Source organism: Neurospora tetraspora (assembly GCF_033439725.1).
Source record: "Neurospora tetraspora strain CBS 560.94 chromosome Unknown B0H65scaffold_1, whole genome shotgun sequence".
In the NCBI taxonomy this organism is placed as follows: domain Eukaryota; kingdom Fungi; phylum Ascomycota; class Sordariomycetes; order Sordariales; family Sordariaceae; genus Neurospora; species Neurospora tetraspora.
The window spans coordinates 7,870,381-7,895,339 of record NW_026944383.1 but is presented as its reverse complement, the minus strand read 5'-3'; the positions used below and the strand labels follow the sequence as shown (position 1 = coordinate 7,895,339).

At 53.1% G+C, this 24,959-nt stretch overlaps 10 protein-coding genes across 10 annotated transcripts; 5 read left to right on the top strand and 5 right to left on the bottom strand.

Moving 5' to 3' along the window:
• Nucleotides 1-1,498: 1,498 nt before the first annotated feature.
• On the top strand, nt 1,499-3,875 carry B0H65DRAFT_555392 (uncharacterized protein; the record flags this gene model as incomplete). The annotated part of the gene is made up of 4 exons (XM_062830026.1): nt 1,499-1,650; nt 1,750-2,451; nt 3,001-3,063; nt 3,833-3,875. The coding sequence occupies 4 exons, from the start codon at nt 1,499-1,501 to the stop codon at nt 3,873-3,875; spliced, it is 960 nt and encodes a 319-aa protein (XP_062687517.1).
• Nucleotides 3,876-6,516: 2,641 nt separating this feature from the next.
• B0H65DRAFT_415401 (uncharacterized protein) lies at nt 6,517-9,171 on the bottom strand (the record flags this gene model as incomplete). The annotated part of the gene is made up of 2 exons (XM_062823982.1): nt 6,517-7,074; nt 7,129-9,171. 2 exons carry the CDS (start codon nt 9,169-9,171, stop codon nt 6,517-6,519), a joined length of 2,601 nt encoding a protein of 866 aa, XP_062687516.1.
• A 1,350-nt stretch (nt 9,172-10,521) lies between these two features.
• On the top strand, nt 10,522-11,892 carry B0H65DRAFT_454129 (TspO/MBR family-domain-containing protein). The gene is made up of 2 exons (XM_062826182.1): nt 10,522-11,050; nt 11,175-11,892. Exons 1-2 carry the CDS (start codon nt 10,936-10,938, stop codon nt 11,681-11,683), a joined length of 624 nt encoding a protein of 207 aa, XP_062687515.1. The 5' UTR covers nt 10,522-10,935; the 3' UTR covers nt 11,684-11,892.
• B0H65DRAFT_69085 (amino acid transporter) lies at nt 11,854-13,736 on the bottom strand. Its single transcript, XM_062831277.1, has 2 exons — nt 13,250-13,736; nt 11,854-13,192 (listed from the first exon to the last, which is right to left on the bottom strand). The coding sequence occupies exons 1-2, from the start codon at nt 13,397-13,399 to the stop codon at nt 12,263-12,265; spliced, it is 1,080 nt and encodes a 359-aa protein (XP_062687514.1). The 5' UTR covers nt 13,400-13,736; the 3' UTR covers nt 11,854-12,262.
• Nucleotides 13,737-14,803: 1,067 nt separating this feature from the next.
• Nucleotides 14,804-17,383, bottom strand: B0H65DRAFT_454125 (Pre-mRNA-splicing ATP-dependent RNA helicase prp-28). Its single transcript, XM_062826181.1, has one exon. The coding sequence runs from the start codon at nt 17,208-17,210 to the stop codon at nt 15,027-15,029; it is 2,184 nt and encodes a 727-aa protein (XP_062687513.1). The 5' UTR covers nt 17,211-17,383; the 3' UTR covers nt 14,804-15,026.
• Nucleotides 17,343-18,316, top strand: B0H65DRAFT_505912 (uncharacterized protein; the record flags this gene model as incomplete). The annotated part of the gene is made up of 4 exons (XM_062828028.1): nt 17,343-17,407; nt 17,675-18,100; nt 18,162-18,222; nt 18,281-18,316. The coding sequence occupies 4 exons, from the start codon at nt 17,343-17,345 to the stop codon at nt 18,314-18,316; spliced, it is 588 nt and encodes a 195-aa protein (XP_062687512.1).
• A 210-nt stretch (nt 18,317-18,526) lies between these two features.
• B0H65DRAFT_68848 (uncharacterized protein) lies at nt 18,527-19,795 on the top strand. The gene has a single exon (XM_062831274.1). It carries the CDS (start codon nt 18,911-18,913, stop codon nt 19,544-19,546), a length of 636 nt encoding a protein of 211 aa, XP_062687511.1. The 5' UTR covers nt 18,527-18,910; the 3' UTR covers nt 19,547-19,795.
• Nucleotides 19,796-20,323: 528 nt separating this feature from the next.
• Nucleotides 20,324-21,278, bottom strand: B0H65DRAFT_505910 (14-3-3 protein 7; the record flags this gene model as incomplete). Its single annotated transcript, XM_062828027.1, has 4 exons — nt 20,324-20,431; nt 20,486-20,798; nt 20,849-21,155; nt 21,218-21,278. 4 exons carry the CDS (start codon nt 21,276-21,278, stop codon nt 20,324-20,326), a joined length of 789 nt encoding a protein of 262 aa, XP_062687510.1.
• B0H65DRAFT_69046 (uncharacterized protein) lies at nt 21,254-22,259 on the bottom strand. The gene has a single exon (XM_062831276.1). It carries the CDS (start codon nt 21,854-21,856, stop codon nt 21,353-21,355), a length of 504 nt encoding a protein of 167 aa, XP_062687509.1. The 5' UTR covers nt 21,857-22,259; the 3' UTR covers nt 21,254-21,352.
• Nucleotides 22,260-24,321: 2,062 nt separating this feature from the next.
• On the top strand, nt 24,322-24,863 carry B0H65DRAFT_545345 (mitochondrial ATPase inhibitor, IATP-domain-containing protein; the record flags this gene model as incomplete). The annotated part of the gene is made up of 3 exons (XM_062829367.1): nt 24,322-24,437; nt 24,546-24,677; nt 24,824-24,863. 3 exons carry the CDS (start codon nt 24,322-24,324, stop codon nt 24,861-24,863), a joined length of 288 nt encoding a protein of 95 aa, XP_062687508.1.
• Between the last annotated feature and the right edge of the window lie 96 nt (nt 24,864-24,959).

The window sequence follows — 24,959 nt, the reverse complement described above, 5'->3', positions numbered from 1 at the left end:
CTAGGAATATAAGAATCATTCCCGATTGGCCATAACCGCTTACGAGCGGACATTTCAAATACGCCCACGTTGGACATATTTTCAGTCACTTGAATGGTAAGTGTTGTCCTCTTGCTCCAGAATTCAACATGGAAGCTAATGGAGCCATCTTCCCAGGAAGAAGAGAACCACCTTGCCGTCTTCTGCATCTTTGGGCAGAAACCGCCGACATCATCAACAACAGACAATCCAGAACATGTGCATCAAGACCTAGGAGTTTTACCAATGTGGATGTCCTGTCCCCCAAGCCCCACCATATCTCATGCGCTGCCCGCTGAAGTGTCCCGGCCGCTATAAAGACCAGCTCGTCTTTTCCCCACGGGATTGCGGAAGTCCTCATTGCAAAAACGTACAGCACTACTGGAGATGGCTCATCAACACGCGTCGGAAGGGACCTCAGCACTGGCGCATGTTCTGTCGTGACTACCGGGTTTGGAAACTCGCGCGCGAGAGACCCATACAGCACGACGCGCCACCACATCCATACCACAACGATACTCCGTATTGGCATCCCGCCTATCGTTACTAGAAACAAGCCGGGCCGGACGCCGCCGTGGCCGTGGATTACGAGGCCGGTATTCTGTCAGGTCCTATCCATGCCACCCTTTTGCAACTGAATCCGCTACCACCCATGCGGTTGACACCCCCATGGTCACAGGATAAGACAGATGAAGAATGCCAACAGATGCTGCGGGAGAAAATGGTTTTCTATCCGAATCATACACGAGAAGAGCTTGGGCATCTTTTGGATGGTCTACCGCCTCCGATTGATGCGCTGTATTTGAGACCAGGGCTGGAACAAGAACTCGCTGATCGGTTTCCCTATCCTTTGCGTCTCTCTTGACGCAGATGAATGAAGAACACAAGTTAGATCGACGGGAAATGACCAGCCGAGAGAGTCAATCAACCACTCCTAGCGGCGAGAATCAGAGAATGACGGAAGACGGGGTCCACGTAATCTAAGCCGGTGGTGGAGAGGAAGACTTGCAAGAGCCCTATTCTGACTGACTCAACAAGATGTGTTTATGATGGAGTTCATGTCATCAGTACTATCAAGTACTACCCGATACATTGACGGTTTTGAATTAGGATCAGACTGTCTATATTGTTAGTAGGATGACTTGGCGCAGACAGGCCCAGCTTGTACTTGTTGACAAAAGCGAACTGGCTATGTACCTCTTTTCACACCTCTGCGGGTATTCTGGAGCGATGTATCAACAAGTCATTGCTTAACATCACTGCTACCCCGTCCTTGAGTCTTGGAGATCTTTTACTAGTGACGCGGGTACCCCCTTGCCGGTTCTTGCCCACGTATACGTCGTCATGGATATCAAATGGTTAAACATTAGGCTGCTCCTTCCCAAAGATCGTCAGATGCCTTGAAGTGGAAGGCACTTATTTGGTGCTTCAGCTCGTGCTGGTGGAAGTTACAGTCGAGGGGGGATGGATCATCTTCAACATGACCCCAAGAAAGCAGAAAGTCCGTGTTCCATGGGCTTCTTCTGCATCATCATCACCGCCCAAGAAAACTCAAGCCACGGGCATCATTACTCATAACACTGCACGAGCGCGAGGGTACATCCTTGATGTCTACACCTTAAGATCCCTATCGTTCTTCTTTCTCGAACCAGAGAGTGAGTCTTGTTCTCCATCCCCATGACTCTGCGTAGGCGGAAGCTAACAACAGAATGCTTATTAGACTATTCCAAGCTCCGCACGCACAACCTTAGGCAGACGACGACCTACAAAAGGCCACAACACCAGACAGAAACCAAGAATGTGTCTGCGGGTGCGAGTAGTTTATCAATGTGGGTGTGACGCCACCCGGGCCATACCAGAGCACCCTGACTACGAAATATGGTCTTGCCATGAGTACACGCCTTCCTGCTACGAGTACTATGAGAGAACAACCGGCTTGTCTTGCGGTTACATCCTCGCCAACGACTGTGGCCGACCAACCTGCAAAGCCGTGAGAAACTATTGGGGCTGGCGAGTTTATAATGGGCTCGCTAATCAGGCAACTTGGGGGTCATTCGTCCGATGTTACGACCGTTGGTATGACGCCGGCGCCAACAACCAACTCTCACCAGTAGTTATTAACCATCCACACGAACGTGCCCCTCATCGATGGGACCCCAGATACCCCCGTTACGACCAGCCCGGGTTTATCTTCATGACACAGTGGAACCAACATCAACGGATGAAGAATGCAGAAGATGCGCTGCCGCCGCGGTGGCCTGTTTTCGATGTGCCCAACCCGGACCTCGGCAGTTATTACGGGAATTATCCAGCGCTGAACAAGCGAATACTCGAGGAGGAAGACCCGCGGCCGCTGGGACTCGAGGAGCAAGAGGTCCGTCAAGGTCCTCGTCGCCTAACGATAGGACAAACCCACCTTCTTTTGAGTCGAATGTATTCAGAGGGTCTGTTATATACAATTTAGCTAACAGGGAGGGAGAATCTGCTCCAAGTTTGCCTTTACCAGAGGGGAAGGCTTTGAATGAGGTGTGAGCGCAGCAAGTAGCCTTGATGTGTATGCGTGAAACGAGTGACGGATATTGATAATGGTATCGGCTATGCGTTGTATGAAGAAGTGGGAAGGGATGTGCTACCGGAAAATGGTGAACAACAATATCTGATTTGATTGCGAGGCTTAGACGGGGAAAGGGGGTGGGCAAGTAGAGATAGGGAATCAACTGCCTCTATATCGATAGGTAAAGGGAAGAAAAACAAAGATAGAGCGTGTCAGTTACCTCTTCCTCCTCATGGCCCTCGGATTCATCGCTAACGTCAAAGCAGACTAACTTGCAGATATAGACCAGTCCTTCCGTCAAGCTTGCCTTGTTTCTCTTCTCTTCTGGCCATCCTCAAATCAACCCCTTCTTCACCCCCTCATAACCCCCTCTTTGACTAACCGCAACCCAGTATCCCCATATCATATCCCCGGAATCTCATACACAGACGACTCTCAATCACTCCCCTCAACCTTCAACCCTACCCCCATCAACTCAATTTCACCTCCTGGTGTTGTCTCTGCCTTTTCTCCTTCCCTCCCGTTCTTCCTTTATCTTCCTTGTCTCTCTCCCTCTTCTTCTCGGTCTTCCCGTGTCTAGAGGTATCTTTGTTTCTGCTGCTGCTGCTTTTTTTACTCCCAGATGCTTCACCAGCAGACGGAGGAGCTGTGAGAAGGCCCGCAACACCTGGCACGCCTGACACGCCTGCATGCCCATGGTGTCCGTCATGTCCGTCGTAGTCACCAGGTGCTGTGAGGTAGAGGGTGGAGTGTGGAGCAGGGAGATAGTGAGCTGAGGATGAACTCGGGAGCGTGGCTTGGTATGGATGATACCCGGACTGGGGATGGTACTGATCCGGGTGATACTGGAGTTGATACTGGTTCGCATACTGTTGTTGATGTGCGAGCTGCTGAGCATGGGCTTGGAGTTGAGCCTGCTGAGCCTGCTGAAGCTGCCACTCTCGCACATTCAGTTCATAAACATCTCGCTCAACCGATACCCATCCCTCCTGCTCTTCATTCGTCACCACCTTCGTCAGCAACTGTCCTGACGACAGTTGCTCGCCCTGCAGCCATCCTGTCAGAACCTGTTGCCGAATTCCAGCCAGCTCTTTAGGATATCGACCCTCCATCCATCTGATTGCACGAACTGCCTTTGCCCTATCAACCTGCTTGGTATCTTCTATGACAATCTCATCCATCTCCTCATCTTCTTCTTCTTTACGGGAGGAAAGTTCAGTGTCTCGGTAACTCTTGTCACAGTTGATGCTGCGTGCCCAGGTGGCGGTGTTTATTTCGCCATTATCAGCTTTCCGATACATAGACATGGAGCAATGGGCGCTCTCGCAAACTTTGAAGAGAAGCCTGTATCGGATGATCTCGGGCGGTGTTCCTTGTTTTCGGCATTGCAACTCGTGTTTGCAAGCGACTTTTTCGGAGTCGTAGTTGTAGCAGAGGAAGAAGTTGTGTTCGAGGATGCACATCTTGATTCTTTGAAATGAAGGACTGTATGAGTCGGTCCAAGAAGGAACTGGGTATGAAAGAGGAAGAAGTGTCTGGTCTCGGACAGTGAATGATGCTAGTCCTGCTAGTTTCGTTGTAAGAGACCTATGGGTTTGCTATCGGGGGAACTGAGGACTGAGAAAAGACAGACCGACAACTCCCCCCTTTTAAGCATTTCGGCGATGTCTCCTCCAACGACTTCGCAACTTCGATATGTCACAAGCTCAACGCCCAACGGGATATGACGCGCGCGAAGAGTGTCATATAACCCCATCACTCCACGCTGATCATGGACCTCAACGAGTATATTAACTCAGCCGTCTTGATATGAATGCCGAGTGTCTGGTAGGACATATGACACTCGAACGCTTCGCAGGCATTGAGGTTGAAGCGGCTTTCAATGACCTTACAGGCGCTTAGATCACTTGGACGAGATGTGCGACTATGCGAAGAAGAAAAACCCAAACAGGAAAACGAAAAAGAAAGAAGAAGGAGCCAACGTAATATAGGCAGTCACACCATTCTGTTCAGTATGTTGACATCTTCTGACCGCACGAGGATGATGATGGTGGTTGAGTGTTTGCTTACCTACCGCGCGGGCAGGGCGACAAAGGTCATCCATCTGGTTTCTTTGTTCAAACGACACTCTCGTTTTCCCGCTGGGTAGTTTACCTGTTGGCGGGAAGTAAGAGGCGTTTCGGCGAACAGTGACTACAATGGTTGAGAAAAATGCTCATAAAGGTGTCATAAAGCGAGCAACACACACAAGCCAGACATGATAGATGGTGGAAATCTAGGTAGTGGGCGGACGTCACTTTCGTGTCTTTACTTCCCTTCCCTTCCCTTCCTTAAACCACAAACCTTCAACTTTCCTTGTCTTATTCTCGCACGTTCATCCCTGTTTCAGTTTTCCTCTGCTTGCCATTCCCTTTCCCCTCTCCTTTTCTTTCTCTCCCCCCCCCCCCCCCCCCCCCCCCCCCCCCGCGCCACTCTTCTTCTCTCTTTCCTTCCCCTTCGTCCTTTTCCCCTCGACCCTCCTCCATCACTTCCCTATTACCCTTCCATCCTCCTTCCCCTTTCCCATCCTCCTTCCCCTTTCCCCTTCCCCCTCTTCTACCCCTCTTCTCCTCCCCTTGTCCCTCCCTTCTCCTAACTCACCAATCCCACCCCCTAACCATCTCCCACACCGCCTGCGGACACCTCACATCCCCACACGTCTGTCCTTGTAGCGTAGTAATCACCGTCCTGTCCGGGTACCAAGGGTTACAGAATTGCAATTGCCAGTGAGCACAGCGTTCGAGGCGGGAGGTCTCGTGGGGACAGAGGGAGTGGCGGGTTATGCGTTTTGTGCACATTTTTGTGGGTTGGGTTGGGTTGGGTTGGGTTGTTGGTTCTGGGTGGGTTCCTTGTTCGAGGGCGGTCGGGTGGCTTAGGGCCGGGATATGATAATGCTGGGTGATGGTGGAAGTCGTAACTCCCTCCCGTCGGTCGTCTCTTAAATATATTGGTGGTAGTACTTTAGTCGTTGACGGCGATGTATCATGAAGGAGGAGGAGTTACCCCTATGGGAGTGACACTCAGCGAGGGACTCGGTCATGTCTGTCTGGTGTAGAGACCATCCTCGACATTGAGATATGCAACAGACTTTCTTTTTGGACGTCAAGTGAGCAAGCACTCCGGCGTTTGTTTTTGAGGTCCGGGCCATGCATGATACTAAGAAGACTGGATGGGATCGTCACGTAAAGCAAGGTAGACATCAATGGATTACAGTGACACTATGAGATATATCGACAGAAGTCGGTGTTGCAACGCTACACCTAGTCGATCGACAGACACACAAGTATAACAGAGCAACTGCATCAAAGGAAGGTTTATGCGAGGACTACGATATTCAAAGTGCTTATCACTTCTTCAGTAATGTTCGTCACTTGAACAACCCATCTGAAGGGGACACAAACAAATCTGGATCGGATCAACGACACACTGTCTATATCAGATATTGTATACCATAAAAGGGTTAGTCACGGTCAAGTAACGTCAATGACGCACGAAAAAGAACTAAAGAATCCGCTCCTTGAATAATATCTGTCTGCAAGACTGTAACTAAGTTACTTATGTGACCCCATGAGCTGTAAAAGGGGCATCGTGAAAACCTCGAACCTCGAACCTCGGAACATACAACATAGATGACACCCATCCTTTCCATCCTTTCACGATCGACTGATCGACTACGTACGAACGCGCTCCTCGAACCTGACTCTCGAACCTGACCAGACGTAACCACACACCCATTCATTTTCCGCTTCACCCCGTTCGGAAGAAGACCTTGTCCCTAGCAAACATAAAGAAAGTAGCAAATAATTATCAAGGCTGTCAAATGAACAAGTCCTTCCGTTCATGAATGTCCACGAGGGGTATGAACCGAACTGGACGACAACCAAATTAGAGAGAGGCCATCGCCTCTAGTAGTTGAGCTCACCGCCGCTTCCTCCAGCCGAGGCATCCAAATCCTCATAGCTCTTGATCGTCCTTCCCTGGACGGCCTCACGAGGACCCATAGCCGCGTTTCCAGCAGCGCCATCGCCCCAGCGGTTGGCAGGACCTCCTACGCCGCGACCGCGACCGGCCATTCCGGTATCAGCACCTCCCGACCACCTAGGGTTGGGGCGACGGTCGTAGGGACCAGTACGGCTCTGGAATCTGCCTCCGGCACCGCCCATGGGACCGCCACGACGGATAGGACCACCTGCGCCACTGCGGTCGTCACCACCAGCGGCATGCCAGTTGGACGCCGCACCGGTCATGGCACTGGCGTTCATCATGTTGGGGAACATGGACGGAATGGGGAAGCCGGGGAAGTTCAGCATGCTGTTCATTGCGTAATTCTGGAGGTTAAAGCCACGGGGGGTTCCAGTCGGTTGCTGGCTGTTGGAAGGCGGGAAGTGGCCATTGGAGTTGGCGTCGGTCCTGGACGGCGCAATGTGTGCAGGGTCGATGACATAGGCATTGACCAACGCGATCTTTTGAAAGTCAGTATGCAGTCAACTTCGAAGTAGCCGCCAGGGAGAACTTACCTCTTCCTTGAGCTTATCGAGCCACTCGTTGTGTCTCTTCTCGACGTGCTTCTTCCAGAAATGCTCCTCTTTGAAGAGCTTGGTACACTCGGGCACCTTGCACCTCCACTTGTTCTCGTCTTCCTGCTTGACGTGCTTGGCGAGCTCATCGTTAATGGCATCCTCAACCGGCTTACCGCCCAACTTTCTGATGTCAACAGTATCGGGCTCAAGGATCTGCATGATCTTGTCCTCAAAGGTCTTCACCCAGTTGTACGCCCGCTGTAGCTGTTGCTCTGTCTTGGAAGACGTGCGGAACTTGCGTTCACCCTCAGGCGCCTCACCTTCCTCAACCTCTTCGGTGTCCTTACGCTTCTTGGAAGGGAAGGGTTCACCGAGCGCGCTCGCACGAGCGACGGCCTTGGCCGACGACGAGAGCGTGCTACGGGGTCTGCGGAGATGGCCACCAGGGCACTTTCTCGTCAACTCATGGATGGAGTCACTCTCAAAGACGCAAAAGAAGCAAAAGTTGAAGACACGGCGAAGATACTCAATCATGAGATCCAGCTGCTTCTTCTTGACGAGCAAGTCTTCATCATCGACTTCGTCATCAACCGTCCCCTCATCTTCATTGTCATCGTCATCATCTCCATGTTCTTCGCCCTCTTCGTCCATGGCTTCATCCATACCAATGGACTTTTCCTTCTTGATCTTCTCTTTCTTGATGCCAGGAGCAGGAACTGCAGGCTGCAAGCGGCCGGCGGCTCTCAGGTCCTCTACGCGCTCATCGATCTTGAGCGTGGCATTGAAGTCGGAGCCGAAGTCCTCTTCAAACTTGTTGACGAGGCGTCTGACAAGCTCGAGGTCCTTCTCAATGCGTTCAGGTGCAGAGAAAAGGTCCCAGAGTGCCTTCTTCCTGGGGTTCATGGGTGGATTGTGTACGCCTACGTGGCAGGTGAAATCACCGCGCTGTTCGTCTTTAACAGTCTTGCCATTGATTGCCTCCAAGGCCTTCTCAGCGGTGCTGGGGACGGGAGGCTTGGCTTCACCCTCGTCATCTTCGTCTTTCATTTCATCCTGAGCGATGGGAGCTTCCGGCGCAGGGTGCAACATGATCCAACCGATACGGTGGTATCGCTTACTGGGATTCGGATCACTCAACGAAAGCCACTTAAATCCGCCCTCTTCCTCGCCAAGGTGCTCTTTGCAAAAGGCCTCGAGGTTCTGACGGCTGACAGACGGGGCAATAGTCTTGATGAGGAGAGTAGGCTGGAACAGATTCTCGTCCCTGATGTCGGCACTATTGGCTGGGACCAAGTCACCGACGCCGAGAACCTCGTTCGCAGCAGTTGCCTCACCTTCTTCCTTTTCCACAACACCGCCAGCACCATTGCTCTCGCTCTTGGGGATGCCCTCCAGAGAGAACTCGTCAAATGTGCCCGTCTCAAGATCTTGCTCCCACTGGGTGTAGGCGCCACGGCGGAATTCGTTGAGCTGCTTCCTGAAACCATCTCTGATTTCTGGGACATAGCGTTCCCTGAACCATTGCTCGTCCTTGTGTTGTTTGACAAATGTTTGTGCCATCTTGGCTTGAAGCTCTTCCTTGTAGGCATCGTAGGCGGCCTGAATCTTGGCCTTCTCCTTCTCACGCTCCTCTGGACCGCGGACACGGTCGGGCTCACGGCGGCGGCCAGTGCGCAACCTCTCCTTTTCCTCCTTGATTTTCTCGTTTGCCCTCCACCACTCGCCGTAATATGAAAAGCCGACTTGGTACGGGAGTTTAATCGGGTCGGGGATGGGATTGGTGAGAGGTTGGATTGGGGCCACATCTTGGCCAGGAACATAGCGGTCAATACTGGCCGGAGGGGATCGAATGCGTCTCGACTGGTCATCGCGGTCGCGAGGGTCGCGGGGGTCACGCGTATCGCGGGGATCGCGGGTCGGATAATCGTCTCGTGTGCGGGCTCTGGGCTCGTACCGATGGGGCGCGGCCGGGGATCTTGAACGACGTCTGCTGCGGTCGGCTGATGCAGGAGTAAGTAAGGTGTGAAGGAATGAACGCATGATCATGGGGCTGAGCGATGTGGAGGGACGGTCTACTGTAGTGCAACACGAAAAGGATGAGATTATGGACGTACCAGGAGATCTGCCACGATAAAAGTTGTCCCTCTCGTCTTTGAGTCTGTCATCCCCTCTGCCCCAGCCACGATCACCAGGTGACCGAGCAGAACCCTCTCGGTAAGGGTGGTAGGACGAGTCCATGGCTGATTGGAATCCGATATGTGAAGGTGGGTTGGAATGGCCTGTTTCCGTCTCTAACCGTGTCGATGAAAGTATAGAGAAGTGGGATGGGAAATGGTCGGAACCGGATTATGGAAGCGCGACGTATAAGTGTTGATTTTGGACGTTGGATGTTTTCTGAATGACAGGCAAGCGTGGTATGCTGCTTGTCAAGTAATGGTAGCGGAAGCCGGACAGCTGCTTGCGCGTAGAGATTGGCTTCTGTTTGGCGACATGATTGCGGTTAGAACGGTGACTCTTGGGTGAGGATGATCTGAGCTTGGAGTAAAAGATGGAGAGAAGCGGATGTGATTGTAGAAGAAGACAAAGATGTGGCAAGTATTTATGAGGCAGCCGTGATGTTTTGTGTTGTGTGCTGCTTGGTATGCTGGTGGTGGTAACTGATGATGGTGGCGGTGGAGGAGGAGACGGTCAATGAACAACGAGAACACAGCAGAGAGAGCTCGCTCAGCGCCAACACCTCTCGTCGCTGTACAAGAAGAAGGGGGATCGAGTAAAACCAAGGCAACAATAACGATGGCTGGAAAGCGTATCTGAACAAGTGAAGGCTTAGGAAAAAGGGAATAACGAACAATTACATGGAAGTGTTGATGAATTGTTGCCCCAGGCTGGCGTTGCTTGTCGCCGTCGCGCAATGAGGTTGTCTGGGTACAAGTTGGATTTCGTGGCGGCGCGCGTGGAGATTCCTAGTGCAGAGTGAATGGAATACTGACGGACGAGTACCTGGCACGCCTGGCACTCCTTGCTGGCTGCACTTTCCACGCTTGTTCTTTGATCCACTCTGCCGTGCCGCTAGCCAACCGCTCCCGGCCACCCAAGTCACGTGTAATCTCCACTTTTCAGCCATTCAGTCCCCGATTCGATCCACTGCCCAACGGGGGAGGCCCAAGCGTCGATGGAAGCAAACGGCAAAGTCCCATCGATCCAAGGGACCATTCATCTGGCAAGTACATCGAACTTTGGACGAATGATCTTGCAAAGTTTCTACCGCCAAGGTACAATATTGATGCAAATAGCAAAATAATTCCAACAGAGTACCGCATTAACTCTCGAAATTGAGGTTCGGGTAAACACTTTTTAAGCAGGCATAAGCAGGGTTAAAGGAATAAAGAAGCAGTAAAGAAGCATGTACATAGTTGACCGACACCTTTAACCCTGCTTATGCCTGCTCTTAAAGTGTTTACCCGAACCTCAATTTCGAGAGTTGATGCGGTAGTAGCAATGCCACGGAGACATTCAGCTCTAACGGTCCCCCATTTCGCTCTCAAGCAGCACAGTGTTAGCGTGCGGCGGACCCTGAACTTTCCAAATCTGGCCATGTCGTCATAGGTAGTCAGTCGTCCGACTTATACATGAGGTGAACACTACTTTCTCTCTCATTCATATATCAACACGAGACAAATCCGAGCAAGATATAACTCGGATTGATACCCGTCCTTTTCTCCAATCTCTCTGATCAACTTGACAACACAACATATATCCAAGACTGTGTGTACAAACAACACCAAAACAAACCGCCATTCAAAAATGACGAGCTACATCCCCCAGCTCACCCTCCCCTCCTCCATCTTCAACTCGGCACCAGCCTCCATCCTTCTGCCCATAGCTTTGGGAACAGCCGTAGGCTTCGGCACAAATCATGGTCCGTCCATCCGTCCTCTTCTTCCCCCTCCCCTTCCTCCTTTTCCTCCTTTTGCTCTCTCTCTCTCTCTAAAAAAAATATATATAAAAACTACCTTAACACTTTCTTCTTCCCCTCAAAACAGCCTCCGACACAAAACGTTCATACCACTCCCTCGCCCAACCCCCCCTCCGCCCGCCCTCCTCCGTCTTCGGTCCCGTCTGGACCCTCCTCTACGGCATGATGGGCTACGCCTCCTACCGGGCCTACCAAATCGGCACCTCCTCCCCTTCCCTTCTCCTCAATAACCCATCCGTAGTTCCAACAACTTACCACACCTCTACACTCTATACCATCCAACTCGGTCTGAACTTGATCTGGATGCCTCTGTTTTTTGGTCTTCGTCGTCCCATCCTGGCTACATTGGACTGCGCGGCGCTGGTGGGGATTAATGCCTACTTGGCGTATACATGGGGGACAAAGATTGATCGGCTGGCGGGGTGGTTGATGGTGCCGTATGTGTGCTGGTTGGGCTTTGCTACGTACCTCAGTGCGGGAAGTGGGTATTTGAATGATTGGGATTTTAGCGAGGAGAGGATTAGGAAGGGTGAGGAGGAGAGGAGGAAGAAGAAGGCTCAGGGGAAGGATTTGTAAAGGGGGGTTGGGTGATGGGAGAGCAAGCGAGTTAGCTTGGTTGGTGTTAGTTTGAATGAGACGGGAAGTTGTTGTTGGTTTGACTTTCCCTCCTGTGTGAAACGGGAAACACACATCTCGCTGTTGTTGAACTTGAGAGATGTGATACCAATTGCAAAATATTTGCACGAGAAAACCACTGCTGTCAAAGTTGCTCTAAACCAGTTTTGTTGTATGTGCAAGCAAACTAGTCTACCAAAACCCTCGTTCTATGTAACTGAACGTTTTGAGATACCTGGGTATCTATCTCTCTTTAGCCACAATCCGTTTTTCCTTCTTTTCTATCTTGGTATCAATCCTCCATGAAATGAAATGATGTAAAACAGATGCAAACGCTCCAGTTCCAACCAACCAACCCCATCTATAACTTTGCGCCGACCGTTTTTCCCTCTTCTTCTCTCTCTCCCGGCCCTTGCGCCTTCTTTCTTATGCTCTAGATCCCCCAAGCAAACATTGACGGCCCTCATCTTCTCTTGTTTTATCTTTCCCTTTCCCTCCAGGAGTCGGTCTGACCCTCGTCAAGACCCAACCAACCCCCACTCAAGCCATAGGAAAATACTTCTTCAACCCATCATACACCATAAAGATAAACGCCGAGCTCGGCGCGCTCCTCAACACCGTGATCCCGCACCCCCTATAGAACCCCTTGACGCCCGCCTGCTTCCACAGCGCCCTCGCCTCCTCGCCAAAACTCTTCTTGGGCACCGCGCCCACCCCTCCATTATCCCCAATCGGGCTCGTCTGCATCCTGCTCTTGACCGTATCGGCCGGGAAAAACAGGAAATTATAGCTCATACCCGCCGACGCGCCCGCGATCGCCTGCTGCCAAAGCGGCAGCGCCCTCTCCCTGCTCGCCAGCACGTCATCCTGGCTACCGCCGCGCTTGACCAGGGCGCGCTCGTTCCGCTCCCGGAACCACTTGGACGTGGTCTCCTTGGAGCCGAACCAAGCCGCGCAACCGCCTGCTTCGCGGATCAGCGTGCCGAGCTGGCCATGCCAGAACCCGCGCAGTCCTTCGTGCCGGAAGATCTCCTTGATCACGGGGATCGGCTTCAACGGGGCACGCCGCTGCGCCCCTCCTGCTCCGCCGGGTTCGTCGGGGACCTGGATCTTGCACTTTACTAGCTCGACGGGCGTCAGGATCAAGCTGGTGAAGGCGCCGGCAAAACCGCCGGTGAACCAGAGGGCGGACAAAGAAAGTTCGGAGTCGCGAGGCGCAAAGCCCGAAGAGTAGATGAGGCCGCGGCCGATGCGCTCGAAGAAGAAGAGGGAGGAATTCTCGAGGGCGGCGCCGACAAGGGGCGCAGTGATGCCCCGGTAGAGACCGAGGAAACCGTCGGCGCGGATGGATTGGCGGAAGCAATCGAGGGGACCGGTGTACCGGAGTGGGAGGTGGTCGGGCTGGGATTGCAGACGGACTTTGACGGTGTCGAAGGGGTATTCGATGTATTTGCCTACGATGCCGGCGGCCTACAGTCCGTGTTAGTAAGTGGCCAAGAGTTTGTAGACGTAGGTGAGTGAACGTACTGAACCATAGACGATATCCTCGAGAGCCTCCATCACTGCTGTTCGTGACTCAACCTTGGTCGGTAGAGATGTGGTAGATGTGAGGTGAGAAGCAGAAGCAGCACCCGCTTCCTTCAAGCCCTGGTGGGCTTGAGCTGGTACGGAGTCCATTATGATGATGAGGGCTGTGGTTAGGGAGAACAAAAGTTGAGGTTGAAGAGTGGGTGATGAGACCTGACCAATCCCCCGTCGCAAACGACGTGAGAAGCTAGCCGGTAATTAAGATGTTATGCAGTTTGCGCCCAAGGAGGCGTTTTGCGATTCTGCGATCTGTCGACTCTCGTGAGATGGCACGGAGGTCGTTGACGGTGGGTGATGCGCGATGCGCCTGTGTGACTTTGTTGGCTGTGATCAGGGATGCCGAGATGCCTTCACTTCTTCTTGACTCGTGGTCTATATGAGGGGTAAGAATATGGCTTGAAGTCGTGGTTGATTCAGGGAAGAGGAAAAGAAGAAACGGTCAAAGTCTATGTTTGCTCAAGATGAAGCAAGGGGGAAAAAAGGTTGCGGGCAAAGGTTTATGGAACAAAAAGTGGAAGTGAAGGGGAAGATGGTGTCCGGGTGTAGGACGAGGGTCCGTTTCTGTGAATCCTCGGGGTCACCGTTCTCGACTTGGGACTATTTCAGGGATCACCACCGATGATAAGGAAACCTTATTTGGGTCCACGGGTAAAGAGTCCGAAGAACGGAAGACCAAGAGCGGAGCCTGTTGAGCAAAGTGTTTCAAGTGAATGGTAAAGATTTGAGTCGATTGACATGTGGTGAAGTCCTGAAGAGAGACGGAAGATGGAGATCATGGTTCATCCATTGTTTTTTTGGAGTATGCGCCTTGTGGTTGACAAAATTTCCCACCATCAACAGCACAAAAAAAGTATCAAGGGTACAAAAACCCTCACTTATACTAGACCGGCAGTCAGTTCTAATAGTGTATTACCCACAATGCCCTTGTAACCGTATCTGAAAAAGAAGGAAATATTGTCCGGGGTTCAACTCGATGGAGAGACAGAGCGAGAGAAGTCATCACAAACCTTCTGTCTGCAAAGGTGACGGGATCGATACAATCGATCATCGGGAACCGGCGCGTGTGTCACCGTTAACAACAGCAGGCAGCCCGCAGCACGCAGCGAACGACAGGACAGGACCCCGTCCCACAGTGACCGGAGACGGCAGGAGACGAACGTCGAGAAGGAGTGGATTTTGTGGATTTTCGTTCTGCAAAATTTTGGTCAAAGAAATCTGAGAAACTGGCGCGGTTTCGAGTCCAGGAGCAGTCGCGTTGCAGGGCCAAGACCCGCCTAGCACCCAGTCTTTGCCAGTTTCGCCAACTTCAGCGGATTCAGCGCCAGAACGGGCCTGCTGGAGGGGGGCGCTGGCGGGGCGAACAGGGCGAACAGATGCCGCTGAATCTTGGGTGCCCTGGCATGGCCGATGCTTGGCGAGATTATCTGATGATCTGATAACCTCGGAAACGTTGGGTTAACATCTCCACTGCAACCTCAACCACTCCTCTCCGGGGCTCTCCCTTGGCCCCTCACCGTTTCTTCACTTGCATATCATATACTGTACGTACGCGGCCGGGCCCGGAATCGCTATGGAAAAGATGGATATATGATTAAATCCCTCAAACCATCTCCGGTACTCCTATGCATCTTACCCATCCCATGCTGTTAACTTGACATCTTCTCAACAAGATAATGATATGCATACAACATTACAACAACATCCACTTGATAATGTACTAATTCCATGACCCGCCCTTTCCACTATACCCATTGCTCTCCTCCAACTTCTTCTGTCCCTTCTGCGGCTTGTTCTGAGCGGCCTCATGCCTCCTGAGCTCATCCGGCACCTTGGAGATGGAAGACTTGGAGATGATCTGCCTCAAGTCATACAACACATCATTATCCTCCGGACCCAAAAAGGTAATAGCCACACCACTCTTGCCCGCACGACCCGTACGACCGATACGATGCGTGTAGGACTCGATGTTGGTAGCCATGTTGAAGTTGACAACCAGCGAGACGTCGGGGACATCGATACCACGACCCGCCAAGTCGGTGGCCACTAGGATGTCCGTCTGCCCGTTACGCAGCGACGCCAGCGCTGCCTCGCGCTGCTCTTGCGTCTTAGAACCGTGCAAAGTAACCGCCGAGTAACCCATACCCTTGATGTCGCGCGCCACCATGTCGCAGTTGCGCTTGATGTTGACAAAGACAATGATGGGCGGCTTGAACTGCCCGGAGTTGAGGATCTCTTGCAGACGCTTCTTGCGCTTGTCTTCGCCGGCCACGAACTCAACGCGCTGCTCGACCGTGTCAACGGCCTCGCCAGCGTTACCGATGGTGACGATGGCCGGACGACGTAGGTATTTCTTGGCAATCCTCTCCACGATTGGAGGCATGGTAGCCGTGTACATCATGGTCTGTCTGTAGCGATCTTTGCCGTCCACATAACGGCTCATCAGTTGCGGGTTCTCCGCATCGTCGGTATCTGGCTTTTCGTTGGTTACCGGCATGGCATCCAAGATCTTCGTAAGGGGCTCTTCGAAACCCTGGTCGATCATGCGATCGGCTTCATCCATGATGGTGTAGCAACACTGAGAGAAAACGAGCAGACGTCTCTCCAGACAGTCCACTAGACGACCAGGTGTGGCGACAATGATTTCGGCGCCGTTTCGTAGAGCAAACGCTTGTTCTTCAAGCGAATGACCACCGACAATACTGACGACCGTAAACCCGAGAGGTGTAGCAAATTTCTTGGCTTCACTTTCAATCTGTTGTACCAGTTCTCTTGTCGGCGCCAGAATAAGGGCATATGGACCGTCGTTCTTGTTGTACTCGGTAAGAGGTGGTAGTTCGGAGATGTAAACCAGTAGAGGCAGCAAGAAAGCTGCAGTTTTACCGGAACCCGTCACGGCCACACCGATCAAGTCGCGTGCTTGAAGGGCGATGGGAATGGCAGCTCTCTGAATAGGCGTCGGCTCGTCGTAACCCACGTTCTTGACAATGTCGAGTAGACGCCTAGGCAGCGTGGACTCTTCCCAACTGCGCATGGGGTTGGGAATGGCACCACCCTTGGTAGCAATGCCAAAGTTCTCCTTGAAGATACGCCAATCGCGCTCCTTCATATCTTCCAGCCTCTTCTCGGACCAGTGCTTGCCCAGGTTCTTGCGCTGTTCCATCTCCTTGATCCGTCTGTGTTGTTCGAGATATTGCCTGGCGCGCTCCTCACCCGTCTCGGGATCGCCACGACGGATGGCTTCTGCCTTTCGCATCACCATGTCTTCCGTCATCTCGTAGCCACCAAGTCGGACCAGAGGCTCTTGACGCTCTGCGTAAATGGGGTCGAATGGTCGGCTGGTGTCGTCATCGGCATCCCAGTCAAAGTTAAACTTGTTCGCTGCCGTCCTCCTCCTCTTCTTCTTGGCTGAGAATGTGGATTGGTTGACTACTGGTCCCATGTAGCGGGCGCGCAGCTCTGCCTCGTCGTTCTTCTCCATCTTAACTCGCTTCTCTTCGTCATCGTTGGGTGCACCGCGTTTTGCGCCGCGTTGGTTCCTGTCTCGGTTGTCTCTGCTGTCGCGATTGTCTCTGTAATCTCGGCCATTGCTCATGCCGTTAAGTCCCCGGTCATCGTCGTACCGCATCGCCTTGGGACCCGTTGGGATGTTTCGTTGGGGGTTGTGGTGGTGATGGCTCTGGATGCCGTCCATGCGGTTGCCGTTGGAAATGCCATTTGGTTGAGACTTAGATTCTTCCTTGCGTTTACGTTCCTCTTCCTCCTTTGCCTTCTTCTCAGCCTCCAGCCTCTCTCGTTCCTTTTTGGGGATGAATCTGGGTTTCGCAGCGGCAGCTTCCTCCTCCTTCTTCTTGCGCAGCAATGCTGCCAGGTCTGGGGGTTCCCGTCTTGATGTCGTGCTCATCGTGGTAACGTCTAGGGTTGTTGATGGGATGAGGATCGGGTCGTGAAAGGACTTGCGAGAATAAAATGTGATATAAACTTGTTCAGTTACTGTTGATTTCCAAGCAGTTCTGGGTTTGGGAATTTGGTTGCTATGGCGAACTTCTGGGGTGCAGCGGTGCAGCAGTTCTCGACCCGCCCAAAAGTTGTTAAGTCACGGTTGGTAGCGCCACGCCGTCGGTGATCCCTGTCGTGCCTGTTAAAGGGTCTCCACATGCCGCGCCTTAACGCGGGGGTTCAAGAATCGGGTTAGGGTTTAACGTGCAATTTCCGGCCGTCGGTCGTTACGGTTTCGCGCCCTGGAACTTTTTCGCAGTTGGGGTCGGCCGATTGATTGATCGCAAAGTTCCCGTTCCGGTTCGAGCAATCCGGACCCTGTCACCTACGACAAACCCACCTCCTCGACCGACATACCACCGCCAGCAGGCCGGTCGATCGACTTTCACACATCTTCACCATGGCGGCCACGGTGAAGCAGCACGTCCAGCTGGCGCTTTCGCTCCCACCGCGGTTGCGCACCTTCTTGGCCCGGTACCCCCCGGCCTCGATCCTGCCCGCCGGCGCCGACCCCGAGACGCACAAGACGCCCTACCAGGAGGAGAGCCCGAACCCGTTCATGCCCACCAAGCACCCAATCACCGGAAAGTGGCACAACCCCAAGTACTCGCTCAGGCGACAGGCCGAGCTCGTCAAGCTGGCCCAGGAACACGGCGTCGAGGAGCTGCTGCCCTTCACCCGCAAGCTCAACGAGGAGAAGCTACGGAAGAGAGTCGAGCTCGGTCTCCGTGTCAAGGGTACCGGTGTTGGAGAGAAGGTCAAGGGTCACAAGCACGAAAGGACACTGGTTGCCAAGTACGTTGTCGAACCTCTGCTTGGGAGAAAGTGGTTCACTGACTGGGGACTTCGCATACAGGATGGAGAAGAGGAGAGAGGCCATGTTGGCTATGCCCGACCTTATCCGGGAATGGAAGAAGGTAATTGCACCAGAACTCTTGCGGCTTGGACTTTATCTGACATTGGGGTTTACTACAGGTTGGCAAGAGGAACTGGACCAAGTTCCCCAAATAAGCGATCGGTCGTTGTCGCTTGTCGGGAAGATTACGAGAGTCACTGCCATGTCCATAGACTGTATCATCACCAACAATGTACAACAAATTTCAAGCCATTGGAAGGGGATGCCATGTGGTTTCGTTTTCCCGTTGTTGACCAAACGTCTTTTGGCGTCTTATAAGATGGAGGAGTTCCCCACTGTGGTTGGAGGGCGAGGTAATGTGTTTTAACGGTGCAGTAAAATTTCCCCAGAATTTGTTTCTCTGAACAACTCACTTCACGATATCAGGCACACACATAGAATCAACCACCACGCCAGTAAACCAACACATCACGCCTCGCTGCCTCTCTACTGTCAAGTCAACTTTTCTGCTGGAGGACGAGCAGTATCAATTAAGGCAGCGCAAAGAGACACGTGATTGCGGGATACAAAGTTTTCTCCTGGGACTCGAGGGGACTCATACCAATCTTTCACCACTTACACACACAACTCTCAACATCTCAGCCGGAACCGGTCCACCACCACCACCACCACCACTCACCTCCTGGCCTCATACACCAAATCACTAAATCAACTCAGCCAACCTCACATAACAACCTGAAACGGCCAAAATGTCCCAACCAACCCTCTACGAAATCCTCTCCCTCTCGCCCACCTCCGACCTCACACCCGCCTTAATCAAACAAGCCTACCGCCGCGCCCTCCTCACCCACCACCCGGACAAGTCCACTCAACACTCCCACCAAAAGCAACAGCAGTCCACCCCCAATGCCAACCCCAACCCCAGCTCCAACTCCAACTCCAACGGACACTCAAAACCCCTCTACACAATAGACCAAATCTCCCATGCCTACACCACCCTCTCCTCTCCCTCCCTCCGGACCCAATACGACGCCGCCCTTCGCACTGCTTCCCGCTCTTCCTTTACCTCCTCCCACCATGCCAGCAGCCATGCCAGGGAACAAGATTTCCAAACGGGTATCGACACGATCGACCTAGACGATATGGTTTTCGTTGAGACAGATAATAATGGGAAAGACACGTGGTACCGCTCCTGCCGATGCGGCAACGAGCGGGGTTTCGCTTTGACGGAGGAAGATCTGGAGGAGAATGCGGATTTGGGGGAGGTGTTGGTTCAGTGCGCGGATTGTACGATTTGGTTGCGGGTTTGTTATGTTGTTGCTGAGGATGAGGAGGGGGAGGATGAAGTCGAGGATGAGCAGGAGGGCGAGGAGGGGAAGAGGTAGTTGGGTGGCATGTCTAGGAGGACTCAGAAGGTGGTTGATTGGGAACGCCGAGGAGGGAGCGGGCGGGGTTGGAAGGGATCAATGAAGTAGAGGAGGGGCTGTGGTGGTATTGAGGGATACGGCATCACATATGTAATAAGCGATGAGTTAAAGTTTGACAGGGAACGTTGATGTTGATATGCTCACTCAAAAAGATACCCCATGTACCATGATTTGCAGCACCACCGGCTCAGAGGGAGGTAGAAGCATGAACGGAAATCACACATTTGGTCTGAATTGATCTGAAAGATGGTAGTGTGTAGAAGGGTTGATTTGAGTCGGCAATGGAATGCCTGAACTAAACTTTTTCCCGTAAATGTTAAGATATTCCTACCTATGACTATTGATCATCGGCCTGGTTCTTGACTGGTACGCCCAGCGTGAGAGTGTAAAAGTGTCTGCTCGAGATCTTGCTCGAGAAAAGGGGGTAGATTTTGGTTTGGTGATGTGTTCACGACTTCCCAGCGTACTAGTCTAAAAGACATGACGATACCGAGACGAAAAGGAAAACCTCCAAGGTGCTCTGCTCTGCCACCTTCTAGCCCTCTTTCATATTGGGGGAATCGTCCACTTATTCTTGGATTGCTGTGTTGTGTATCTGCGTAAAACATGCAAAAGTACTTGGGGGATCTCCATTCCGACACTCCAAAGACACCATTTCCACCGTGGACTTGCCAAGATTTCTGCCAGGGAATTATCACATCATGAGACTAAAAAGGAAACGTATCCGCTACCTCTTTACTCGGCCTTGGGCTCCTCCGCCGCAGGGGCATCAGCCTTGGGCTCTTCGGTGGCAGCCTCACCCTGAGCGGCGGGCGCCTCGGCCTCGGAAGAGGTCCAGAGAGTCTGTAAAACTGTCAGCGTCGTTCAACCGAATCCAACCTCGTCGGGTGTACTCACAAGGTTGTCACGGAGGAGCTGCATGATGAGGGTGGAGTCCTTGTAGCTCTCCTCGCTCAATGTGTCGAGCTCAGCAATGGCATCATCGAAGGCCTGCTTAGCGAGGTGGCAAGCCTGGTCGGGAGCGTTGAGAATCTCGTAGTAGAAGACGGAGAAGTTGAGGGCAAGGCCGAGGCGGATGGGGTGGGTGGGAGGAAGCTCGGTCTGGGCAACGTCGGTAGCGTTCTTGTAGGCGTCGAGCGACTTGTCGGCGGAGTCCTTGCGCTTGTCGCCAACGGCGAACTCGGCAAGGTAACGGTGGTAGTCACCCTTCCTATTGCGGGGGTTAGAGAGCGGTAAGCTAAGCGAATCATATATGCTTACATCTTGTGGTAGAAGACCTTGGACTCGCCAGTGGTGGCGGAAGGAATGAGGTGCTGGTCAAGAACGGAGAGGATGTCCTCGCAGATCTTGGCAAGCTCGCTCTCAATCTTCTGGCGGTACTCCTTGATGAGGCTGACCTGGGTAGAGTTGCCCTTGGACTCCTCCTTCTGCTCGATGGAGGTGACGATTCTCCACGAGGCACGGCGGGCACCGATGACGTTCTTGTAGGCGACGGAAAGGAGGTTGCGCTCCTCAACGGTGAGATCACGGTCCTCGGAGGCGACGATCTTCATGTTCTCGACCATCTCTGTACAGCGAAACCCATCAGTCTCGGTCGGTCGGCATCGGGCATTGATTGATTTAACGTACCCTCGTAGCGCTCAGCCTGCTCGGCGAGCTTGGCAAGGTAGACAGCATCCTCGTGACCCATTTTGGCGGTGTTGTGAAGTTCTGAGATGTCGTGTGTTAGCTTGTGGAATTGCTTGGATGTGGTGTTGTAGGTGATTAAGGGGCGGGCCAATGTGAGGGCGCGGGTGACAGAAATGGCGGGGTAGATATCAAGGCGGGACAGCGAAAAGGAGGTGTAAGGCAGAACAGCAATGCGCGCCGCGACGAAAGAAGCCCTTGGTCGCCGACAGACAAAGTGAGGCCAAAGTGAGCGGCGCTTTGTGTTCTAACTTTGGAATCCCGCGGTGTGTCGATCGAATGTCGAAATAGACTTGCGGCCAACGGTGGGGTATGCGCAGGCTGGGCAGCACCTCCTGAGCGGCCGTCTTGAACCGGTCCTGTGTCCCTCCGGTTCAAGTCAAAGCTCGGATGCGATGAGTGCGGCCGCCGTCGATGGCAGCGCCGGGGATGACAAAGATATGGCCTTGTCGCATCGCGATGACGACAGCGGGTGGTGGACGAGAGGAGCAGCGGATAGCGAGCGGGTGCGTGTGCAGCTGATGCCCATGCCCACGGTGCAGGGAGAGGGAGGAAGCGGAGAAGCAGTGTGTCTTCATACATACCTGGTTAGATATTAGAGTAGACGGTAAGGCGGTTGTAGATTCGCGATGGGGGAATTAGCAGAGGCTTTGGTGGTGAAGAAGTGGATTTCGCTCGGTCGTTGGGAAAAAGAAGCAGGAAATGGACAGGCAGAGTGGTTTTGGGATGCAAAGTTGGAAATGAGGGAAGGGGGTGCAGTAAGGCAGGGAAGGGGAAAGTGAGTGCGACACTGAAGTGGAAGTGAGAGGAACCGCCGGGGCGAGGCTTGCACGGCCACGCACGCCTCCGCCTGTTTTGGGTTCTGATCGATGCTATGGGCCTGCTTCACCCACTGTGGGCGTGATGGCGGCCTAGTTGTAGGGAGTGAATGGGAGAATCCCACCACGTGACACCACCTCTGCTGCCTTGAGGTTGGGGGACGGGATTGGATTGCAGCTTCACTTTTGCCAAGTACGTCACTTACCCTCTCTGAGTCTCAGTCACTATCGCGGACGGACCCGGACCTGAGGTGATGGCTCTCGTCGCTTCCATTCCATCACAACCTGAACAGTGTTGCTTGCAGTGACTTCCAAGCTCCCCTACAGCAAGCCCAGCCCGCTCCCTGTTTGACCCCCAACCCAAACAGCACCCGGGCAGCCCTGCCGGATATGCCAGCGAACGACGACCGTTAACGGCTCATAAACCAGGCCGAAAGGAGACACGACGTTGCTTCTTGAAAAACTCTGATGAGTGATGACCCGAATGTCCAGTGCTCTCAGTCTTTACTGTCGTGGCAGTCACAAACACCACCGTCAGCCCCTTCCTGGTGGTATTCAACAGCCCTATTTTCATCCCGTCAACCTGGGCTCATGAATGCAACTGATGCCATGATTGACGCGATTGGAACTTGGTTGCCGCTCCCTACATTGTTCCGTGAAACCACCCGTCTGATAAGCCCAGCTTGTTCGAAACATCATGTTCGCATAAGGTGCCCACGTTTCGATTATGCGCTTCTCTCCACGGCTACAACTCCATAGTAACAACTCCATAGTAAACCAACCGCTCGGATTCCACCTGTCCATCCCCTATGTCCTTAAATTCCGGGGGCGTAAACAAGACCCTGGCTCGCCTGGCCACAGCATCAAGGATCGGTCTCACGGTCCACGACTTTTGTCTTGTTAATGGTATCAACTTCAGGAGACCTCCCTGCTCATACGCTCACGCTGAAGCCATCTAGAACATCCGGGTCTCGCCCTACATTTTGTCGCCCTTCAGATGTAACCGTTCCCATACCATTCAGCTGAGCTTCATCCCTCTCGCCGTAAAGTCGCTGTCCAGACCTCGATGGACAGGGATGGGCCCGCATTTATGATTGAGAGGATGGAGTCCACCCAGGATCCCTTGTCTGACCCTGCTCAATCCCAAGGCCCTTCACGAACGTCAGGAACACCATGATCTCCGGCTCGATGGAGTTTGGTAGTATGATGCAAGAAGGCTGGAGGGCAGGCCGTTCATGGAGGCACTCAGAAGGAAGGATACAGAATTCGGGCTGGAACGGCTGGAGGGTTCAATGGGACCCCGAGTTTGGGTTGTGCAACCCACAGAGCCGCCCGCTTGCGCCGGTCGCGCAACCAACATCTCACTGCCGAGTGTGTTCACGGCAGGTGGTGGCGTTCAGGTTGCAAAGTTGCCCTACTTCTTGCGTGCTTGCAAAGTCACAGCATCAATGAATGAGACAGTCTTTTGTCAGTCCGTTTGTTGACAAAAGACAGAGAGTTCCGTTTGTTGTTGTCTTGGACTCCATTGATTGACTCCAGATCATGATTGCTTTCAGACCCCCTGATGCGTCATTCGTTACCTCCCAGCAAGACAGCTGAAAGTGGGAAGAGGGGTCAGATTTTGGCGGGGCAGTGGGGTCGAGCATGCCAAGCTTGGGTTTGCGCAAAGAATAGCAACAAACTGCTGCCTCAGGCGTGAACTTTGTCGGATCCAGCCCGGTTGCAGTAAAGCCGCCAACTGCCAGTCGGGCCCGTTGAAGTGTCAACGACTGCCACAGCTGAGCCGGCAGCGGACAGGCGGAGCAAGCGGCAAGCCACGAGCCTTGAGCCTTGTCCCCGCCAACCCCCAACCCGCGACGACATTCGTTGGAGAACGGAGCTTCGACGTCCATGCTCACCCGAGAAGCTCCATCCCCGTCCCGAACTCCAGTCTCCAGTTTTGATCAGGCCATCCCAAACAAGTGTACGCAATTGGATCACCATCTCCTACACAACGTAATCGCACTGACAGCTAACTCTAGCTTGACGATCCTATAGAAAGGTAGCTTACCCCAACTCTCGCGACTTCCAATTGCTATTATACATCTTCTCCCATACATACAATCAACTCTTAATTAATCCATCCGACGAACCTCTCTCTTACACGCGAACCCAAGAAAAGAGACCCCATCCGCTAAAGCTTAACACACGTCACTCTAGTCCAACCAAACCACCAAACCAACCATCAAGATGCTCCGTACCACCGTCTCCAAGCTCGCTCGCCCTACCGTTTCCCGGGCCTTTGCGACGACCTCCCGCGCTTTCGCCGGTGAGACCGGTGCTCCCCCCAAGACCGGCGGCCAGGGGTGAGTTTTTGTTGCCTCTGCTCCTCTGCTCTGCGCGTCTGCGCGCGCGCGCACGTGGAGACAGTCAATCAATGCTAGCTCAGTCCGCTGACATCATACCTCCTCCAGTGACGCTTTCCAGCGCCGCGAGAAGGCCAACGAGGACTTTGCCATCCGCCAGCGCGAGAAGGAGAAGCTCCTCGAGCTCAAGAAGAAGCTTAGCGAGCAGCAGAAGCACCTCCAGACTCTTTCTGATCACATGTAAGACATCCGCCCACACACGCCTCCTGCGCAACGGCCTGTTGTTCTCGGCTTCTGGGTTCTGTCCCCCAGCGCCTTCAGGAACTCGCAATAAGTGTATAAGTGTTGAGAGGACAATTGGCTGACCTTGAGAAAAAAAAACCCAGTGACGAGATCACCAAGGAGCAGGGCGGCGAGCGCAACTAAACGAATCAAACTCAATACCATAAAACAAACTTTTTTCTCTTCTTCTATCATTTTCCCCGCGCGCGACGCCTACCACTACTACTACTACCACTACGC